The sequence below is a fragment of the Pinus tabuliformis genome, chromosome 2_2 (genome assembly GCF_031772625.1).
Source record: "Pinus tabuliformis cultivar Carrire ecotype Pingquan chromosome 2_2, CPIR1, whole genome shotgun sequence".
NCBI lineage: Eukaryota > Viridiplantae > Streptophyta > Pinopsida > Pinales > Pinaceae > Pinus > Pinus tabuliformis.
Genome location: NC_142300.1, coordinates 1,244,443,305 through 1,244,462,362, shown reverse-complemented (window position 1 = coordinate 1,244,462,362; position 19,058 = coordinate 1,244,443,305). Strand labels below are relative to the sequence as shown.

Below are 19,058 nucleotides of genomic sequence, written 5' to 3'. Positions count from 1 at the left end.
TCTCTCAATCTTCCTCTAGACTCTCCAACTCTCTCTTTCTCAAGTTCAAATTCTCCTCTCACAAGCACAAGTAAGTGTGTCAAGTGAGGATGAGAGGCACAAATATATAAGAAGAGCAAGGAGGTTCAATTCATGAGGGAGTAGCTCTATGTCTCGAGGAGGAGTTACATATGCCAAAATAGGAGTGTAACTTATGCCATAAAGGAGAGGAGTGTAACTTACGCATTTAGGAGAGAAGTGTAACTTATGCATTAAAGAGGTGTCAAAGGAATCTTTTTATGACGAGTCATTAAATTGTGTAAAAGAGTGTAAGAGGTGCGTAAGAGCATTAAAGAGAGAGAGGAATGAATCCATCAAGAGAGAGAGAGAGGGAGAGAAACATATGCATTAATTGAGGGGGGTTACATATGACATGATTGAGAGACTTGAATTTATTTTTAATAATAATATAATAATATCATAAAGAGGATAATAGTAATAATAATAATAATATTGATGATTAAGTTAAAAATTAAACAATTGAGATTGATTAAGGACAAGTTTAGTGATTTTCCATCATATATATATGATTACGAATTGATGGAAAGTGATTTACTATTTTTGGAAAGCCATGGTTGCAAAGATAGACATGACTTTCTATTGTTAGAAAGTCACTTTAGAAAGGTCGGAAATGAAATTTTATTCAAGGAAATTCATCCCATAGCTGTCAATTTCAACATTTTCCAACTGTGGACTTTAAGGCCTATCCTCTAGGCACTTTGAAGTTTTGAGTACAGTCCTAACCCATCAATAAATAGCATTTTCAATTTTTAACACACATTCCCAAAGATGTATGTGTGATCAAGTAAATTTTATATAAGAGTGCAACAGATATTTCTTTGAAATACTGTTACTAAATTTCACTTCAATGTAACTAACTGTAGAAAAACCATACTAGAATAGAGGACTCCTTTGGAAGAGGAAATGAGAAACTCTTAACAAGTAAATAGACTATGCAGCAAATATTGAGCACAGAAGGGAGGGTAATAGATAAGAAATTCTTTCAAAGGCACTGCCAAACCTCATGCATTATGAGTAGAAGATTGATTAGAATACCTCTGACAGCCTGAATGTATGAGACACGTTAATATGTATCAAGCCTTTTGCTAACCATGATAGAAGCTCTTGCATGGAATCTACCAAAACGTCTGGTTGATGAAGTTTGTAGCTTCCCCAATAGAGTCCATGTACCGTCCAGTTCTGAAGCAATATTCAGAGTCAGCACAGATTCCAAAAGATCTCAAATAGTAGAAATACCTATATTGATGAGGATCGACTTTTGAGTTTAAATATTCACATGATTATTCCTTAAAAACACAAGTAATATGCAAAACATGTTCTTGATATTGTCCTGAGAGTGTAATTGAATACTAATAAATGTAAAAGAATCAGAATGTACCAACTTCATAACAAGAAAAAATAGCTATTAATAAAAACTGCAGTTACACTATATAGAAAACTTCAAGACAAGTCCTGTCATATGTCTAACATTTTGACAAGGTGTAGAATGCCAGCTCTACCTTTACGAGGGTAATATTTGCAGGGATGATAGGAATCTCTCCACTTGCAAATCCTATGATCAAAATCTTAGCTCCCCAGTTTAAAAGCTTCAAACTGTCTTTCAAGAGCTTTCCCCCTACAGGATCATAGAGAATATCAACTCCCTTGAGGTTTCTTGACTTCAAGTACTCCCTGACATTAGGTATTATATTGCTGCTTGTAGAGTCGACCACATGGTCAGCTCCTAATGATTTGAGAAGACGTTCTTTTTCAGGTCCCCTGAATTGCACATACTTGAAAAACTCAACACCATGTGCTCCAAGCTCCTCTTTTGTTTGTAACACATGCATTAATTGCATTTTAAAAGTAACAGTTTTCTTAAAATAAAAATAAAAAACAGACTTTCAATAGGAAGATTTTCCAGTGACTTAAAATGATATTGGAACAAACCAAAACTTTAAATGAAAAGCCTAAGAGCGGCCCACTAAAAAGGAGACTGGCATTACAAAGCAACAAAAGAAGCTTCTTCAAAATCAAGAAGCAAATTTACGTAATAATTGAAGGTTAGCCTCTTACCTTGCTACAGCAATTACAATTGCCCCGCAAACCTTTCCTATCTGCACAGCTGACAACCCTACACCACCTGCTGCTCCAAGGACAAGCAAAACCTGTGTAGACAACAGTTCTAAGTAATTCCTTTCTAGTTGAAAACATCTTTAAAAGAGATCTATGGAACATTAAAATCAACAACTTAATGCAGGTTCAAGCTTCAAGGTAACCAAGACGAGACAAGTTTTGTCTAGCAGCTTGTGAATTGCATTCAGAACAGAGGCCCTAACAACAAAACTGCATGATCCATTAAAAAAAACAAGAAATTTAGTTCAAGCTCAGCATTTTAGTTCAAACTCCGACGAAAATCTCTAGTTTTGCTTTCTTCCTCTATTGAGAGATAACCACTTGGCAAGTGATTATTAGAATTAAAAAGGGTTTCTTCTATATAATGTATTTCACTTTAAAAATGTATGTCGCAGAGAGAGTCATAATCCTGTCAAAGGTTGTGGACCCTCATTACAGAAGACCCCTTACTCCTATTGTGGGCACGCAACCAAGTTAATTTGAAATGCATCAAAATGGCAGAATTGACACCATTACAAGCAACCCATAAACAAACCTTTGAGGATAAAAGAGTAATAAACCAAAATTTAGAAGCTGCTATAGCTAGCTAGACCAACCTGACCGCGAGAAATTCCTGCTCGGTGAACAAGCCCAAGATGTGAAGTACCAAAAGCTACTGGAAGTCCACCAGCAGCAATCAAATCACATCCTGGAGGAACTACAAACCTGCAAACCCATAAACAATTTAAAAATCTCTACGTAACATTAAAGATTATTTCTTTGCCATATTATATTGCTTTTTTCCTGCCATATACACAACCAACTGCTATATATCATAAGTGTTTGTATAGTATACCCCTTTAATTATTAGGACAAACAATGAGTAACTTCTTTTAAAGAAAGCCAATAAAGGACCATCAAGGTCACCAAAGACTCAAGAGAATGGACTCCATCCCAAAGGGAGATGGATGAAAAACAATTTTAGTGGGACGTCTTAACAGAATCCAGGCAAAGAAGGGGATGGGAGGTGATTAGAGACAATAAGAATTCCTTTATACTCTCTTCATCCAGAATCTAGGACAATGCTCAAACAACCAAGCAGAGGTGGCAGGATGATAAAGGCAGGAATTCAGGGAGGCATTAAGAAAGTAAACATAGGAGACTCATAATCCTTGAAATTCCAATAAATCAGACAAGAACAGGAAGACAGATGCATCTTTTAAGCCGAAGAGACAGATAATATGGTCCAAATAGGCAATCAGAAATTTTGACCAAGTAAAATTTGTCAAGAAGATAAGCTAATAACGTAGCAGACCTCCTAGCAAACTTAGCAGCAGAGCATTTGCAATAGTCGACAAAAGCTTGGCTCCTGGAAGTGACCCAAAAAATGGGCAATGGGTATGGTAGCATTTGGGAATCATTTAACTTGGTTTTGATTGAACCAAAAGAAATATAACAAAGAGTTAATAAGAAAGAAAATGAGGATCCCAAGGACTACAGTTGGAAAATTGAATATTATTTTGAAAATCAAAATCATATTCACTGTCCATGAGGGCTTGGCTGGTCGGTAAAGAAAGAGTGTTGTTATTCCCCCTACCAACATTCAAATCCCTTCAAAAGCATATTCATTACTCATAGCCCAGTGCACCTGCATAAGGAGGGCTGTTTGTTCTAGTTGGGGCGACGTGCAAGTCCTGGGCAACTTTGGCAGAATAAATACCTCCCAGTCACAGCTGTTTAGCAGAAAGATAATTGCTTTGCAATGTCAGACATACTCTTTTCATTGTAATAAATTCTCTTACTGGGAAAATTGCTGCTTGCTTGTCTTGACCAGAAGATTCCATCACCAAAAAACAATCATATTGAAATTAGACTGCATGGCCACCTTAGAACTGCTGGCAATTGGGAATCATTTGCTGAGCAAAGAACATATATGTAATTCCTCTGTCATGGAAGTAGATTGTATCGTCAAGCAAAATTAGTTTGTGCAGGAAATGGTGACGGGAAGAGGGAAAGGAGAACAGGTGGGGGGGCGCGCAGAGTATCAACTCTGCAGGAGATCAGTTAGTTTTGTATAACCAGTAGAGGTGTTGACATTTTGGGTGGCATGGGGCTTTGCAACCATAGCCCCATGGTATTGCACCCTTTGGAAAAGTATAAGTACAAGGGTGAGTGGTTCATTCTTGATGCATTATTGTGGTTTGCAAGAGAGCATCTTGTGGAGAAGAAGGCCGAGTAGGCCTCAAACTCCTCAAGGGCTGAGAGGGTTGTGGAGTGTGGTCAGCAAGAGAGCATCTTGTGGAGGAGAAAGCTGATTAGACCTAGACCTATGGAGGGCCGAGAGGGCCTATGGTGGTCAGCAAGAGAGCATCTTGTGGAGGAGAAGGAAGCGTAGGCCTTAGACCTATGGAGGGCCAAGAGGGCCTATGCTGGTCAGCAAGAGAGCATCTTGTGGAGAAGGCCAAATAGACCTCAGATTGGCAAGAGAGCATCTTGTGGATGAGAAGGCTGAGTAGGCCTCAGACTTGAGGAGGGCCAAGAGGGCCGAGAGGGTCTGTGGAGGCCGAGAGAGCCTGAGGAAGCCAAATAGGGCCAAGAGGACCTGATGAAGCCGAGTAGGGCCGAGAGGGTTGAGAATTGGGATAGCCTGTGGAAGGTGGTCAACAAGAGAGCATCCTGTGGAGGCCGAGAGGGCTGGCCTGTGGAGGGCCGAGACGGCAGAGAGAGCCTGTTGAGGGCCAAGAGGGTTGAGCAGGGCCAAGAGGGCCTGTGGATTGTGGCAAACAGAACAAGAGAGGTGTCTTGCTGGAGGACACCAAACACAAAGACGTGCAGGGGCACGAGACATTGAGAGAGAGATTCTCTCAAGCAAGAGATTTGCATGAGTGATATTGCGAGGTTTTTGTGAGTGAGATACTCAGATGTGCCGGGTTCAAGGAAAGAGCACAGAGAAGCAAAGGAGATTCAGATCAGACAGATCGAGGAAATGTCTAGGGCTTGATCCGCCAAATCAGATCCAGGGTAATTGTTGTATATGTAATTTCCTCGACGGCCATTATCCTAGTAAGGGAGACGGAGTGGGTTTTGAAATGAATTTAATGAAGAACTGTTGATTGGACTGAAATTTTGCGTTTACTGTGCATGATCTAATTGCTGGTTTTATAACTTCTGTTGTGCTAAATTTGTTTCTGGTTAGACACATCAGTGTGTTTCAGTTCATCAGCTGTGTAAAGTTAATTGGAAGTTGTTACCAGATCTGGTGTGTGTGTGTGCACTGAGTCTAGTGCCCACAAAATCTAACAAGGGCCCCTTCTGTCTCAGCAGTTGGAGAGGAGGAATTTCAGAATTTTGAAGAGTGAGTTGGAGGGGATAAAGTACAACTCCAGGAATGGTTGATTCTGGAAATTCAAGAATCGGGAGGATTGCCTTCATGTCAGTGGCCTCTATGAGGAAATAGGTTCTCCGCTTGCCAGCAGGAGTTGGTGATATCATGATTTAGATGTGAAGTAAGTAGTTAGGAGGCCATTGATGAGCTGCAGAAGTTCAGGTGGAGCAAGGTAGTGATTTGGAGAAGATAAAAGATGAAATGAATAAATGGGCCAATTTGATGGATGTGGCAGTTGGAAGATCCATGAGGATCAGAATGCTCAGAAAGAGCTTTTGAACTCAAATCAGAAGGAACAAGCGTTCATCAGCCATTAAGTAATCCAGATTCAAGGTAATATCCTCAAGCTTAGTCAAAAGGCCAGCAGATATCTAGAAAGGCTTCTCGTAGACAAGACAATCTATATCAAGGAGGACCCAATGGTGCTTCAAGCTTCAGCCAATCAGCCCCTGACTAATTATCCAACTGTGATTTCATTTAAGTTAATTTATATATGCCATGGGTTTTGATAAATTCTGGAAGGTTTTTTGTCAGAATTAGAAAGTCTGTCAAGTCTATAGAAGAAGTATATAAGCCCAAAGGCTTAGAAAAATTCATTCTCAGTCAGCTCTGTTACAGTGTTATGTTATGTAGCAGCAGCCCATATCTCTGGGCAAACAGGAGTACCTACCTCTGGTTATTAGTCTTTTAGTTGAGTCAGAGGCTCAGAAGCTTTAAACCTTGATCTTTAGAAATTATAAATCTAGTATAGATAATAGAAGAATGGTGGGCCTGGTGGCTGTCCTCCAGCGCCTCAAGTTTTGTACTGTACGTAAATATGCATGGCTTTTGCCACAATAATATAAAGGCCTTTTTGTTCCCAAGAAAAAGGTGGACCCATTTGATATATACGCACATCCTTGTCATACATCTTAGATGCATGTAGGCATGTATTCATTTGGTATATATAGCATGTCAATTGGGTGAGTCAAACAGGAGACCCAAAACTTTTTATATTTCAAGATCAGATAAGAAACAGGAAGACAGGCCTCTTTGGAGCTGAAGAGACAGATAATAAGGCCCAAAGAGGCAATCAGAAATTTTGACCAAATAGAATTTATCAATGTAAGGAGATCAACTAACCAGGTAGCAGACCTCCTAGCAAACTTAGCAGCAGAGGACTTGCAATAGTCAACGAAGGTTTGGCTCCTGGAAGGGACCAAGAAAATGGGCAATTGGAAAGGTAACATTGAGGAATCCTTTAACTTGGTTTTGATCGAACCAAATGAAATATAACAAAGAGCTAAAAAGGAAGAAAAGGAGGATCCAAAGAACTATGGTTCGAAATTAAATATTGTTTTGAAAATTAAAATCATATTCACCGTCAATGGGGACTTGGCTGGTTGGAAATTTTCATGGGTATACGACTGTAAACCCTGGTAAGGATGTAAACCCTGGTAAGGCATGCGTATCCCAGTAAATCACTGGTAAAGTCATAATGTCCACTTGGGTGATATGGGGACGCATGTGGTGGTATGATGACGTCCACTTGGGTGATATGGGGACACATGTGGTGGTATGATGAAGCACGCTGAACTAAGACAGCATGTGAGATTATCAAATACCCTAACATTGACTGGGTAGGGCCTGGATGTGAGTGGTGGCTAGCTCACTTGGCAGATTCGGCTAGTTTTGGCCAACGATAACCCAAAGTCAAGTTTAAGGGGGATTGTTAGATAAACTTGACTCTATGGTGGAGTTGAGGTTATGTCAACAGTTACGGTTAACAGTTGTGGTTTTGGGCACCTAGTATTGGTGACTCATGGTATTGAGCTCATGGTATTGCATGTAGTTAGTTGAAGCCCTTAAAAGGCTTGTGTATTCTCCATTGTAGGCAGCCATGGTTGAGCGGTGGAAGCTCAGGTTGTTGGCCGGCTTGGCTGTGTTTTAGCCAAGGACAATAATAGATCTATTGTTGATTGGTTTTTCTCCAATTAAGATTTTCCAAATAATCATAATGTACATAGTTTAAATGTGTATTTTTTGATTGTTATATTTATTTCTCTTGAACCCTAACAATCTTTTAGTTGGAGTCAGAAGCTTTAAAGCTTGATATTTAGACATTATAACTCTGGTATAGAAGAATGGTGGCTGTTGTCCATGTAAATATGCATGGCTTTTGCCAGAATAATATAAAAGTCATTTTGTTCCCCACAAAAAAGGTGTACCCATTTGATATATACACACACTCTTTTGTTATATATCTTTGATGCATTTAGGTGTCTATTCATTTAGTATATACAGCATGTCAAATAGGATGGTAGGCATACTTACTGTTCTATTGATGAAAATTGTTTTCTATCAGTCAGAATTTAGACTGGCCATCAACTGCGATTTGAATAAAAACTAACAGCTTCCTCTCCTATACATGTTTTTCCGAGATCAGAGATTGCACACTTACAGCTCTTTCTCGTCCAAAACAACTTTCTCTGCATAACTATCCTGCCCTGTCATTGCACAGACTCTGTCCCCAACTTTAACCCTGGTAACTCCCTTCCCCACAGCTTCCACGACCCCGGAGAAATCAGAGCCCAGGACAAAGGGAAGAGGAGGCTTCTCCTGGTACTTGCCCATAACCTGCAAAACAGTTCCATAGTTTATGCTAATGGCCTTGACTCTGATCCGAACCGAGGTGGGTGAATTCAATTGAGGAACAGGGTGATAAGACGAGACGAATATGGGGGAGGTTTCTGAGATGGGAGCAGTAGGGTCTCCTAATTTTCTGCAGATTAACGCTTGCATTGTGCCCGTCTGAGGAGAATCCATCGCTTCAGTATAGATTTTTTATAAGAAAATATGGTGAACGAGTCTGCTTCGGAAGCAATGATTGCCTTTTATATGAATGGTCAAACTTAACTATAGACCTGTAGAGCGGATGTTGATGACTCAGAAAAAGTTAAACTAGTATATGCACGCATCTGCAAAGAAACGCCCAGGACATGCATGTGGGTGGGACACCGGTTTAGATTCGGTCAAATTCCAAATAGTGGCTTGAGGTAAAACCTCAATATAGAAAAGTTTTCGATTTAAAATAGTTATAATTTAATTGATAAATCGAAAAAATATATATAATTTAATTGGTAATTAAAAAACAAAATTTATCTTATATTTTAAAAATATATAAAATAAATAAAATATTTTTTTGACTTGCAAAAATTTAATAAATCAATTTAAATTTATTTTAATAATCAATTTAAATTTATCTTAATTCTAGATTCGTTTGTATTTTATTTTATTTTTATTTTTATTTTATTTATTTTTTTAATCAATTTATACTTAATTTACATAAGGTAAATTTTAAAATTAATTTATTGTAATATACTAATTTTTAGTTTTATTTTTATTTTTATTTTTTTTTTTTTTTAAAGACCTTGAATTAATTTTTATATTTTCAACCCTTGAGTTCTTTAATTATTTTTTTTTTTACTAACCAATATTTTTATCCAACTATTTAACATTAATTTTATTAATTAATATATTTAAAATTATTTATGTATTTATTTATATTATTATTATTATTATTATTAATTCCACGTTATTAATATATTAATATATTTGAAATTAATTTATTTTATGTTTTTACTTATTATATTAATTTATTCTATATTAATAACGGAATATATGTAAATAAATTAAATAAATACCCCTTATCATGGTCAAACTAGCCGTTATAACTAACTAATAGTTTTATTTAATTTGATTCTTATTCTTGTTAATTAATATATTTGGAATTATTTATTTATTATTATTTAATAATTTACTAAATATATATATTCTAGTATACGTTTCTAACAATTTTTACATTAATTTAGGTTTATTAATATATTTAAAATTAATTGATTTGTAATTAATTTATTTTATGATTTATTCTATATTAATAACTGAAATTTCTTTTATGTAAATAAAATAAATAAATGATATAAATTAATATAATACCCCTTATCCTGGTCAAACTAGCGGTTATGAGGTCAAATCTAGCTGTTGTCTTTTTAGCTGTTACCTTATCGAGTAATCTGAGTATGTGGATATTCTGCCCTATCTATTTAAAGTGCATAGCCAGATCTGCTCATTCAACTTGTCCTGACGATAAACCACACTGGTTGGTTCGAAACGCGTAGACAAAAATTTTTCCATGCGATTTTCGCCGAAGAATTCTTCAAAAATTTGATATGGATCACAGAAGTCTCAATTCAATAAAAGAGTTTGTATTTCAAGAAATTTTATTTTTTTTACTGTTTTGTTCTTTTTTTTTAAAATTTTTATGCTAAATGTTTCTTAAAGTCTTAAATTTTTTATTCTAAATGTTTATTAAACTCCCGTTAAAAAATTCAAATGTTTTGTTCTTTATTCCTTAAATTTTTTATGCTAAATGTTTCTTAAACTCCCCTTAAAAAATTCAATTGTTCTTCTATCCCCCATTAAATATTAATTTCTACTTATAAAAATTTGGTTTCATCACATTAATAGATCTATTCAATAATATTATTATTATTTGAATTTTTTTAATTATTATTATGAAAATCTTTTTTTTAACATTGTTTTTTTTATTATTTTTATTTTATTTTGACTAAATAAAAATATTTTCACATAGTGTTATTTTTAGTTTTATTTTATTTTAATTTTGTTTAGACCAAGTCTAGATGTTTACATTACATTATCTTACACATATGTCGAGAGCGCCTCTTAGCCCAATAAATTAAAATCTCATTATTTTAAATCTTATTAGGCCACTAAAACACTATCTGAAGCTCCCTAAGATCAGTGAAGGACCCTTTGAACCCTAAAGATGATAAAGGTGTTTATGTCATCCCTTGCTCTTGTGGGACTCCGTACATTTGTGAAATTGGTCGCTCAATTAATCAGAGGATCCTTGAGCACGCAACTGACATCAAACATTTAAGGTCTTGCTCCTCTGCATTGGCAGAACATGCGAAAAAAGACAAAACATCACATCTGCATTGAAGAGGCCACAGTCATTGCAAGGATTGATCATTTTCATCATGGTAAGTTTAAGGGAGGCCTTGAAAATTGAAAGGACGTCTATCAATCTCAATAGAGATGATGGTTGAAGTATTAACACTCGTTGAATCCCTACCTTGTATTCTAAGTTTTATAATATTTACTTAATTATTTATTTGTTTTATTTATTTATTTTAATCGTGTTGGTATTCCTTTATTTCTTATTTATTTTTATTATTTTATTTTTACCATATCATTTTATTTTTTTGATTTAAATAATAAAATTGAGTTAATTCATTATTTTGACTTATATTTTATTTATTTTGTTTTTTCATTTTCTTATTACCATTTTTAGTTTTATTGTTGTTAGAATAGTTAAATTTGGCCTTATTATTTTTATTTTGTTTGTTTATTATTTATTATTTTATTTTATTCATTTTCTTATTACTATTTTTCAGTTTTATTGTTTAGAATAATTAAGTCTGACCTTATTATTACTCACCTTCATTTTGATTAAAATAATAATAATAATAAAATTAATTTAATTTTTTGTTTACAACTAATTTCCATCTATTATGTAACACCCTCCTCCCACATCTACCCAAATAACTGGCCAACCGGGGTAAACATGCAACGAGAGGCCACTATGATATGATTTGACCTCCTAAGTCATGTTAAAGAAGTGGAACCAATAGAAACATACCATACAGCCCTACAACATCAGCATTAGGAACTTCATGAATCATCCCAACCTTTCTGCCAACCAGCCCCTGGGTCTCACTGAGATTTTAGATCGCTTGACCCACGGACATTCCCATGATATGGGCATGACAGCGTCCAAGAGGCTCTGGATGCTCTCATAACAAGGCATGCCAGTGTCCAGGGACTAAATTGCACAGTGTTGTGCCAGCATCCCCGAGATTTGAGCCACTTTTTCAGGCCCAAAGCCCAGGTCACTTGCCAAAATTGAATGAAATTCTTAGAACAACAAAATAACCAAGAGATGATAATACAAATGCAATTACTTGAATAAGACCTTGACTCGACCCCTACTAGCCATGACAAGCATTTCATCAAACATATCACGAATATGTAATCTACATGTGTAAATAACATATCTAAGCATAGGGTCTCATACTCATCTAAGAATCGCTAAGAAGCATTGATGTCTCAACACATTAGTTGTAATTTCATCCATTAGGTCATAGATACATTATTCATTCACTTACAAGCAAAAACATGATGAGAGCCATTGTAACCACCCTCCTCCCACATCTACCCAAGTAACCGACCAACCGGAGTAAACATGTGACGAGAGGCTACTATGTTATGATTCGACCTCCTTGGTCACCTTAAGGAAATGGAATCGACGGAAACACATCAACCATACCTTCCACATCAGCAACAACACTCCTAGGAGGAATCCCAACCACACTGGCATCCTACCCCTAGGTCCCACTGAGTTTTTTGACCTCTGACCTCCGGATACTCTCATGCTATGGGCATGCCAGCATTCAGGGACCACCTGACTCTCCCACAAGCCCGCATGTTGAAGAATCTAGGGCAATTAGGTTTAGTATGATTCTTCCTGACTTTATAACAATTTGTGGAGTGAAATCCAAAAATTCAAAAACCTCAAACCACAGATCTCTGAAATCCAATATCTTATCCCGGTACGGAGGGGATACTTGGAGTGAAATCCTTACACTAGAAAGTGTTAGAGTAAGGATAAAAAGAAGAGCCTCAGATCTTCAGTTCCTCAAATATTGTCGGGACATCGATCCCTCATTAGTATTTATTTCTTCCTTCTGGCTCTTCTTTTTATCATATTCGATCATCTTTCTCTTGCCCTGATGATGGATCCCATTTGGGATTCGAAACGTTGGTGTAAAAATTCCATTACTGTGGGTTCTCCGGTCAAAAATTCAAAAACCTCAAACCACAGATCTCTGAAATCCAATATCTTATCCCGGTACGGAGGGGATACTTGGAGTGAAATCCTTACACTAGAAAGTGTTAGAGTAAGGATAAAAAGAAGAGCCTCAGATCTTCAGTTCCTCAAATATTGTCGGGACATCGATCCCTCATTAGTATTTATTTCTTCCTTCTGGCTCTTCTTTTTATCATATTCGATCATCTTTCTCTTGCCCTGATGATGGATCCCATTTGGGATTCGAAACGTTGGTGTAAAAATTCCATTACTGTGGGTTCTCCGTCAAAAATTCAAAAACCTCAAACCACAGATCTCTGAAATCCAATTTGTGGAGTCTTTTCACTTTTCTTGTTAGCTTAATCTTTCTTCTTATTAATGCATGTGTGTGTACTTCATCAAACTGCTATCAAAACATAAGAACAAGAACACAAGATGTTGTCTCTCTGCCAGGGCCAAAACCTCTCTTCTCTTGAGAGGAAACCCTTCGAAAATTCTCTATTTGAAGCTTCTTATTAATCATGCCAAACCAAGACCTTGATTCTAGAATGTCCGCAACAAGCACAAGTCAAGTCCCTTTCTCCTTTAAGCACATTTGTCGAGGAGGATCTCGTCAGATCACTTACACATTTTATATGTTTTTGTTTCAATGTCATCGTCAGCTTCCCAGTGTGTTATATGGTTCAGGTTGTTCAGGTGATGTCTTGCTATGAAACCAGCTCAAGAAAAGATAGAAAAGAGAGTTCAACGCCTTAGAATTCAGCCTCTTCGAGGGGGCAACCTCCTTTACATTACATAAATGAACAATTCTTGGATGATTCAAATGACAAAACCTCCTTTCTATATATAGGAGTCTAAGGAGTCACAATATAATCCAGCCGACCTAACAATAATAATATAAAGCCACAAAAATAACAATAGAGGGATTCTATGGGGCACAGTAATAACAATATGGGGAATAGGGGCACAACAATATTAATAAGGGGTATAACTACAATAGTAATGGGGTAATCACTAGTATTATAGGGACCCAACATGCCCCTCTCCTTCAAAAAAGTGTTGTCCTCAACGCTTGAGTAGTTCTGGATACTTCTGCATAAAATTCTCATCCTCCCATGTGGAATCTTCAGCGGATAAGTTCTTCCACTTGATAAGATACTCTGAAATTGATCGATTTCGTAGCTGTCGAGTTCTTGTTTCTGTGACTGCTTCCGGTTCCAATATAATTTTTCCTTCCTCGTCAAGTTCTGGCAATATTGTTTGAACTGGGAGCTTGTCGCCTATAACCTTCTTAAACATGAAACATGGAAAACTGGGTGCAATCGAGAAGCTGCAGGAAGCTCCAATTTGTATGCCATAGTACCAATCTTTTGCAACACCTTGTACGGACCATAATACTTTGGTGATAATTTATTATCCTTCTTAGCTTGCTTGAGGGACATTTGCTTATATGGTTGTAGCCGTAGGAATACCCAATCACCTACATCAAAACTTCTTTCACTGCGATGTTGATCTGCCTGTTGTTTCATTCTATTTTGTGCCAACACGAGGTTATCCTTTAAGAGTTGGAGGACTTGTTGTTGATGTTCGATGTGATGTTCCACTGCCTGAACCTTAGAATTTTCTCTTAAATATGATGTGATGGATGGTGGTTGATACCCATAAAGTGCCATAAATGGGGTCATTTTTGTTGCTGTATGGAAGGAAGTGTTATACCACCATTCAGCCAGAGGCAACCATTTGACCCATTGTGTCTGTTTATCAGATACAAAGCAACGAAGATATCCTTCCAAACATTTGTTTACTATCTCAGTTTGCCCATCAGATTGAGGATGATAAGATGAGCTATGAGCTAACTGAGTACCAAGACAAGAAAATAATTTGTCCAAAAATTTCCAGTGAAAATGGGATCTCTGTCACTTACAATAATCTTTGGGTTTCCATGTAGCTTTTGAATTGTTTCCATAAATGCAGTAGAAACTGTACTGGCTTTAAATGGATGTGATAATGCACAAAAGTGTGCATACTTGGTAAGTCTGTCAACTACCACCATGATGACACTCTTTCCCTCAGACTTGGGTAAACCTGTGATAAAATCCATTGAAACCTCCTCCCAACGTTGGCTTGGAATGGATAAAGGTTGTAATAGACCCGGTGTCTTAATTGTTTCAACTTTATTTTGTTGGCAAACCAAACATTCCGCCACAAACTTTTGAATATCTGATTTAAGGCCATCCCAAAAAAATTCCTTCTTAACCCTGTGGTAAGTTTTTAAAAATCCTGAGTGCCCTCCTAAGGGAGAAGTGTGCAATTCCATAAGAATCTTTTGTTTTAGCTGGGAATTCTTACAGAGGTATAAGCGATCTTTGTACCATAACGAATCATTTTGCCAGCTAAATGTATCAGACGTACTGGAATCTTGTTGTAACTTTCGAATAAGTGCCCACACTTCTTCGTCATTCTTCCATTCCTCCCTTGCTTCGTTTATCCAATCTGGTTGGATAATAGAAATGGCGCACAACAATGCTTCCACATCCTCATCCTTTCTTGAGAGTGCATCTGCCACCACATTTTGCTTCCCTTTTTTGTAGATGATTTCAAAGTCATAACCCAACATCTTTGTGACCCACTTTTGTTGCTCTTCAGAGGATAATCTTTGTTCTAAAAAGTATTTAAGGCTATCATGATCCGTTTTTACCTTGAAGTGTCTTCCCATTAGGTAGGGTCGCCATTTCTTAAGTGCATGGAGTATTGCCAACATTTCCTTCTCATAAATAGCTTTGCTTAAAAACTTTCCCTTGATTGGACGACTTTCAAAAGCAATGGGTCTTTCATCTTGCATTAGAACAGCACCAATTCCATTTCCTGAAGCATCACATTCCACAATAAAGGTTTTTGTGAAGTCCGGTGTAGCTAAGACCGGTGCTTGGCACATTGCCTCTTTAAGATGTTCAAAGGCCTTTGTTGCTTCGGAGTCCATGAAAATGCATCTTTCTTCAATAATGTTGTTAGAGGTGCTGCTATTCTCCCATAATTCTTAACAAACTTGCGATAATACCCTGTCAACCCAAGAAATCCTCGCAGATGCTTTATGGATGTGGGGATTTTCCATTCCTTAATGGCTTTAATTTTGCTAGGGTCTACCTTAACTCCTTCATGAGATACAATATGACCCAAATATTCCACCTCCTGGACTCCAAAGAAACATTTGGATCTTTTTGCATATAATTGTTTCTCCTCCAATAGTTGTAGCACCCTGTCAACATGTTCAACATGATCCTTCCAAGACTTGCTGTAGATTAGTATATCATCAAAAAATACTAACACAAATTTTCTAAGGAATGGTTTGAAAATTGAATTCATCAAACCTTGAAATGTTGAAGGTGCATTGGTAAGGCCAAAAGGCATGACCAAAAATTCATAATGACCCTCATGAGTTCTAAATGTTTTTTCGGAATGTCTTCAATCTTCATTCTGATTTGATGATATCCTGAACGAAGATCCAACTTGGTGAAGTAAATTGATCCATGCAATTCATCCAGTAATTCATCAATGACAGGAATGGGGAACTTATCTTTAATAGTGAGCTTGTTGAGCTCCCTATAATCCGGACACATGCGCCATGATCCATCCTTCTTGTGCACCAATACTACTGGAGCAGAGAAAGAACTTTGACTCGGTTGAATTATACCAGCCTCTAGCATTTCTGCAACCATACGTTCAATTTCACTCTTTTGGACATAGGGATATCTGTACGGCCTGATGTTTGGAGGAACACTTCCTGGAATCAGATGAATAGCATGATCATGATCACGCATAGGTGGGAGACCTTTGGGAGTCTCAAATACCTTGGAATGATTGTCCAAGACTTTTTGGAGATCTGGAGAAATAGATGATTCCAATGTGGAAACATCTAGCGAACATAATTGTGCAATTACACCTCTTTGCTCCTTTTTTAGAAGCTTTGTCATACCATTAGAGCTGATTATCTTTCCTGGTTTCCCTGCAATACCCCTTAATTCAACTTCCTTTCCTTCCGTAGAAAATTTGATGAAAAGTTCTTGAAAATTAAAAGCTATTGTACCCAAGGATTGTAGCCATTGGACTCCTAGTACAACATCAGCACCTCCCATTGGAATGGAAAGCATTGGGCTAGTCAATACATATTCTCCCATGGATAGCTTGATATTATGGCACTTTCCAGAGCAATTTATTGTTCCTCCATTTGCAATCATCACTTGACACTCTGGTGCTGGATATAGGAAGCAATTCAATTCTTTTGCTACCTTACAATGAATAAAATTGTGGGTGCTTCCTGAATCAATCAACACTATTACCTTTTTCTTCTTGATTTGTCCTTCTATCTTGATGGTTTGAGGAGTGGTAATTCCCGCCAATGCATTACAAGATATGGTCGGATTTATTTGTTCTTCATCTAGGCTTTGTTCCTGGAGTATATCCTCTTCTTTTGACCTTTCTTGCTCCTTTTCTTCTTCCTCTTCACAATCTATGTAGAATAATTTCTTCTCAGCACACTTATGACCTTTAGTGTATTTGCTATCACAACTGTAACAAAGCCCTTTTGCTCTTTTTTCTTCCAATTGTTGTGGTGTCAACCTTATAGGTTGTGGAAGACTAGGGGCAACAACACTTCCGTCTTTATAGTTGTGAGTGGTATGCTTCCTGGTTGCCATAATTTTGCTTTCCATTTTTCTTGCTAACCTGAATGCCTTCTCTAATGAATCAGGTTCCCAAAGGCGAACATCATGTTGGATATTATCCTTTAAAGACCCTATGAACACATCAATCCTATGCTCCTCTGGAATATCTTTTACCCTTATGTTCAATTTTTGGAACTCCTCAATGTGCTCCATTATTGAACCCTTTTGTTTGAGACTTATCAATTGGCTAAAAAAAGTGTTGCTTTTTGTATCCTCATAATGTGCTATCAATTCTTCCGTAAAAATTGCCCAAGTGATAAATTGTTTACGAGAGCAAAGCCATTGATACCATACAAACTGATTTGGTTCCAAATATAAAGTTTCCATACGTACCTTTTGTGTGTTTTGCACATTATTGAGATCGAAGAATTGCTCCATCTGTAATATCCATGTGGCAGGATCCTTGCCATCAAACTTCCTCATATCGATTTTTGGAATATGGTGAGTCTTCGATCCAACATTAGCGTCTATGGAATCATGATTAACATTTCTTTTGTTCTCATCATGAGTTTCCTTTACTACCCTTTCACCATTAGGACCATTTCTTGTAGCAACTTATTCAATTTATCTTCAATTCGTTCATGTCTGTCTTCAAATCTATCTTCAAATCATCCATCTTAGTTTCCACGTCAATCATCTTAGCTTCTACGCTTCTTTAAACATCCATCTTAGCTTCTACACATTTCTTTTAAACCATCCATCTTAGATTCTGTTCCTTTTTGTGCAAGGACATTTGTTGCACTTGTTCTTGTAATTTTGATATATCATGTAGCATTTCTTCCTCTTCTTCATGAGTCATGCTAGAGCTTTCAGGTTCCTTACTAGGTGTTTGCATTTTCTTTCCTCGGGCATCAGTTACCGATAATAATGTTCTACTATGCCCTTTGAATTCCTTCAAAATAAATTTTCAAACCAAGCTTAAGCAAAAATTTAAGAAAATCTACACACCTTTTTTCACTTTGTAGGAGCTCGATATTGCCTCTGATGTATCTCTGTACTTTCTGATCATCTAGTTCTGAATTTGTGACCTGTAGTAGCCCTCTGTGTCCTCTTTCCAATGCCACAAGTCTGACCCAAATTGGATTCTCCAAGGAAGAGTTATGTGAAATCTCCCACAGTGACTTGCTTATAGACTAGTTCAGTAGAGCGAACTTGTACGACGTGCCACGAGTCACTGTTTCGACCTTTGGATCTGAAACATGCATACAAGAAACTACAGTCCGTCCTCTTTCTGTACCTTCTTACGAAATTTCAATCCGATCCCCAGAGAGAAAGTTATGACGATTTTCCCCAGGTCACCTGTTTTGAATGTAATTCAGGAGTCTGCAAAAAGACCAACTTCCTCAGATCATATCTCCGCAAATATCGCGCGAAAAGCTCTGAAATTTGGACCCAAGGTTCAGCGCGATTTCTTCTCAAATGGTTTTTTTTGCGACTTCTGAAACGTCACAGAAAAAAAGTTATAGCGAAAATGCCACGATGACCTGTTTGGAGCAGCGAAACCCTAGAATCCAAAGCTCTGATACCAAATGTTATGAAACCAGCTCAAGAAAAGATAGAAAAGATAGATCAACGCCTTAGAATTCAGCCTCTTCGAGGGGGCAACCTCCTTTACATTACATAAATGAACAATTCTTGGATGATTCAAATGACAAAACCTCCTTTCTATATATAGGAGTCTAAGGTGTCTTGCCGGAGACACCAAACACAAAGATATAAAGGGCACAAACATTGAGAGAGAGATTCTATGGGGCAAGAGATTTGCATGAGGGTATTGCGAGGTTTTTGTAAGTGAGATACTCAGATGCGCGGGTTCAAGGAAAGAGCACGGAGAAGCAAAGGAGATTCAGATCAGACAGATCGAGGACAT

At 37.1% G+C, this 19,058-nt stretch overlaps 1 protein-coding gene across 2 annotated transcripts in view; it reads right to left on the bottom strand.

The window, feature by feature from the left end:
* LOC149198005 (uncharacterized) overlaps positions 1-19,058 on the bottom strand; it is a 120,125-nt gene that overhangs the window by 93,523 nt on the left and 7,544 nt on the right. The window contains exons 1-5 of one of the 2 annotated variants that reach the window (XM_089406052.1): positions 7,980-8,400; positions 2,772-2,880; positions 2,116-2,207; positions 1,560-1,818; positions 1,096-1,239 (exon numbers count right to left, since the gene is read on the bottom strand). In XM_089406052.1, the coding sequence (XP_089262178.1) occupies positions 1,096-1,239; positions 1,560-1,818; positions 2,116-2,207; positions 2,772-2,880; positions 7,980-8,344 (969 nt within the window). In that variant the 5' untranslated portion in view covers positions 8,345-8,400. Of the gene's footprint in view, positions 1-1,095; positions 1,240-1,559; positions 1,819-2,115; positions 2,208-2,771; positions 2,881-7,979; positions 8,401-19,058 lie in introns of those variants that run through there. The other variant, XM_089406053.1, reaches the window with a different exon arrangement.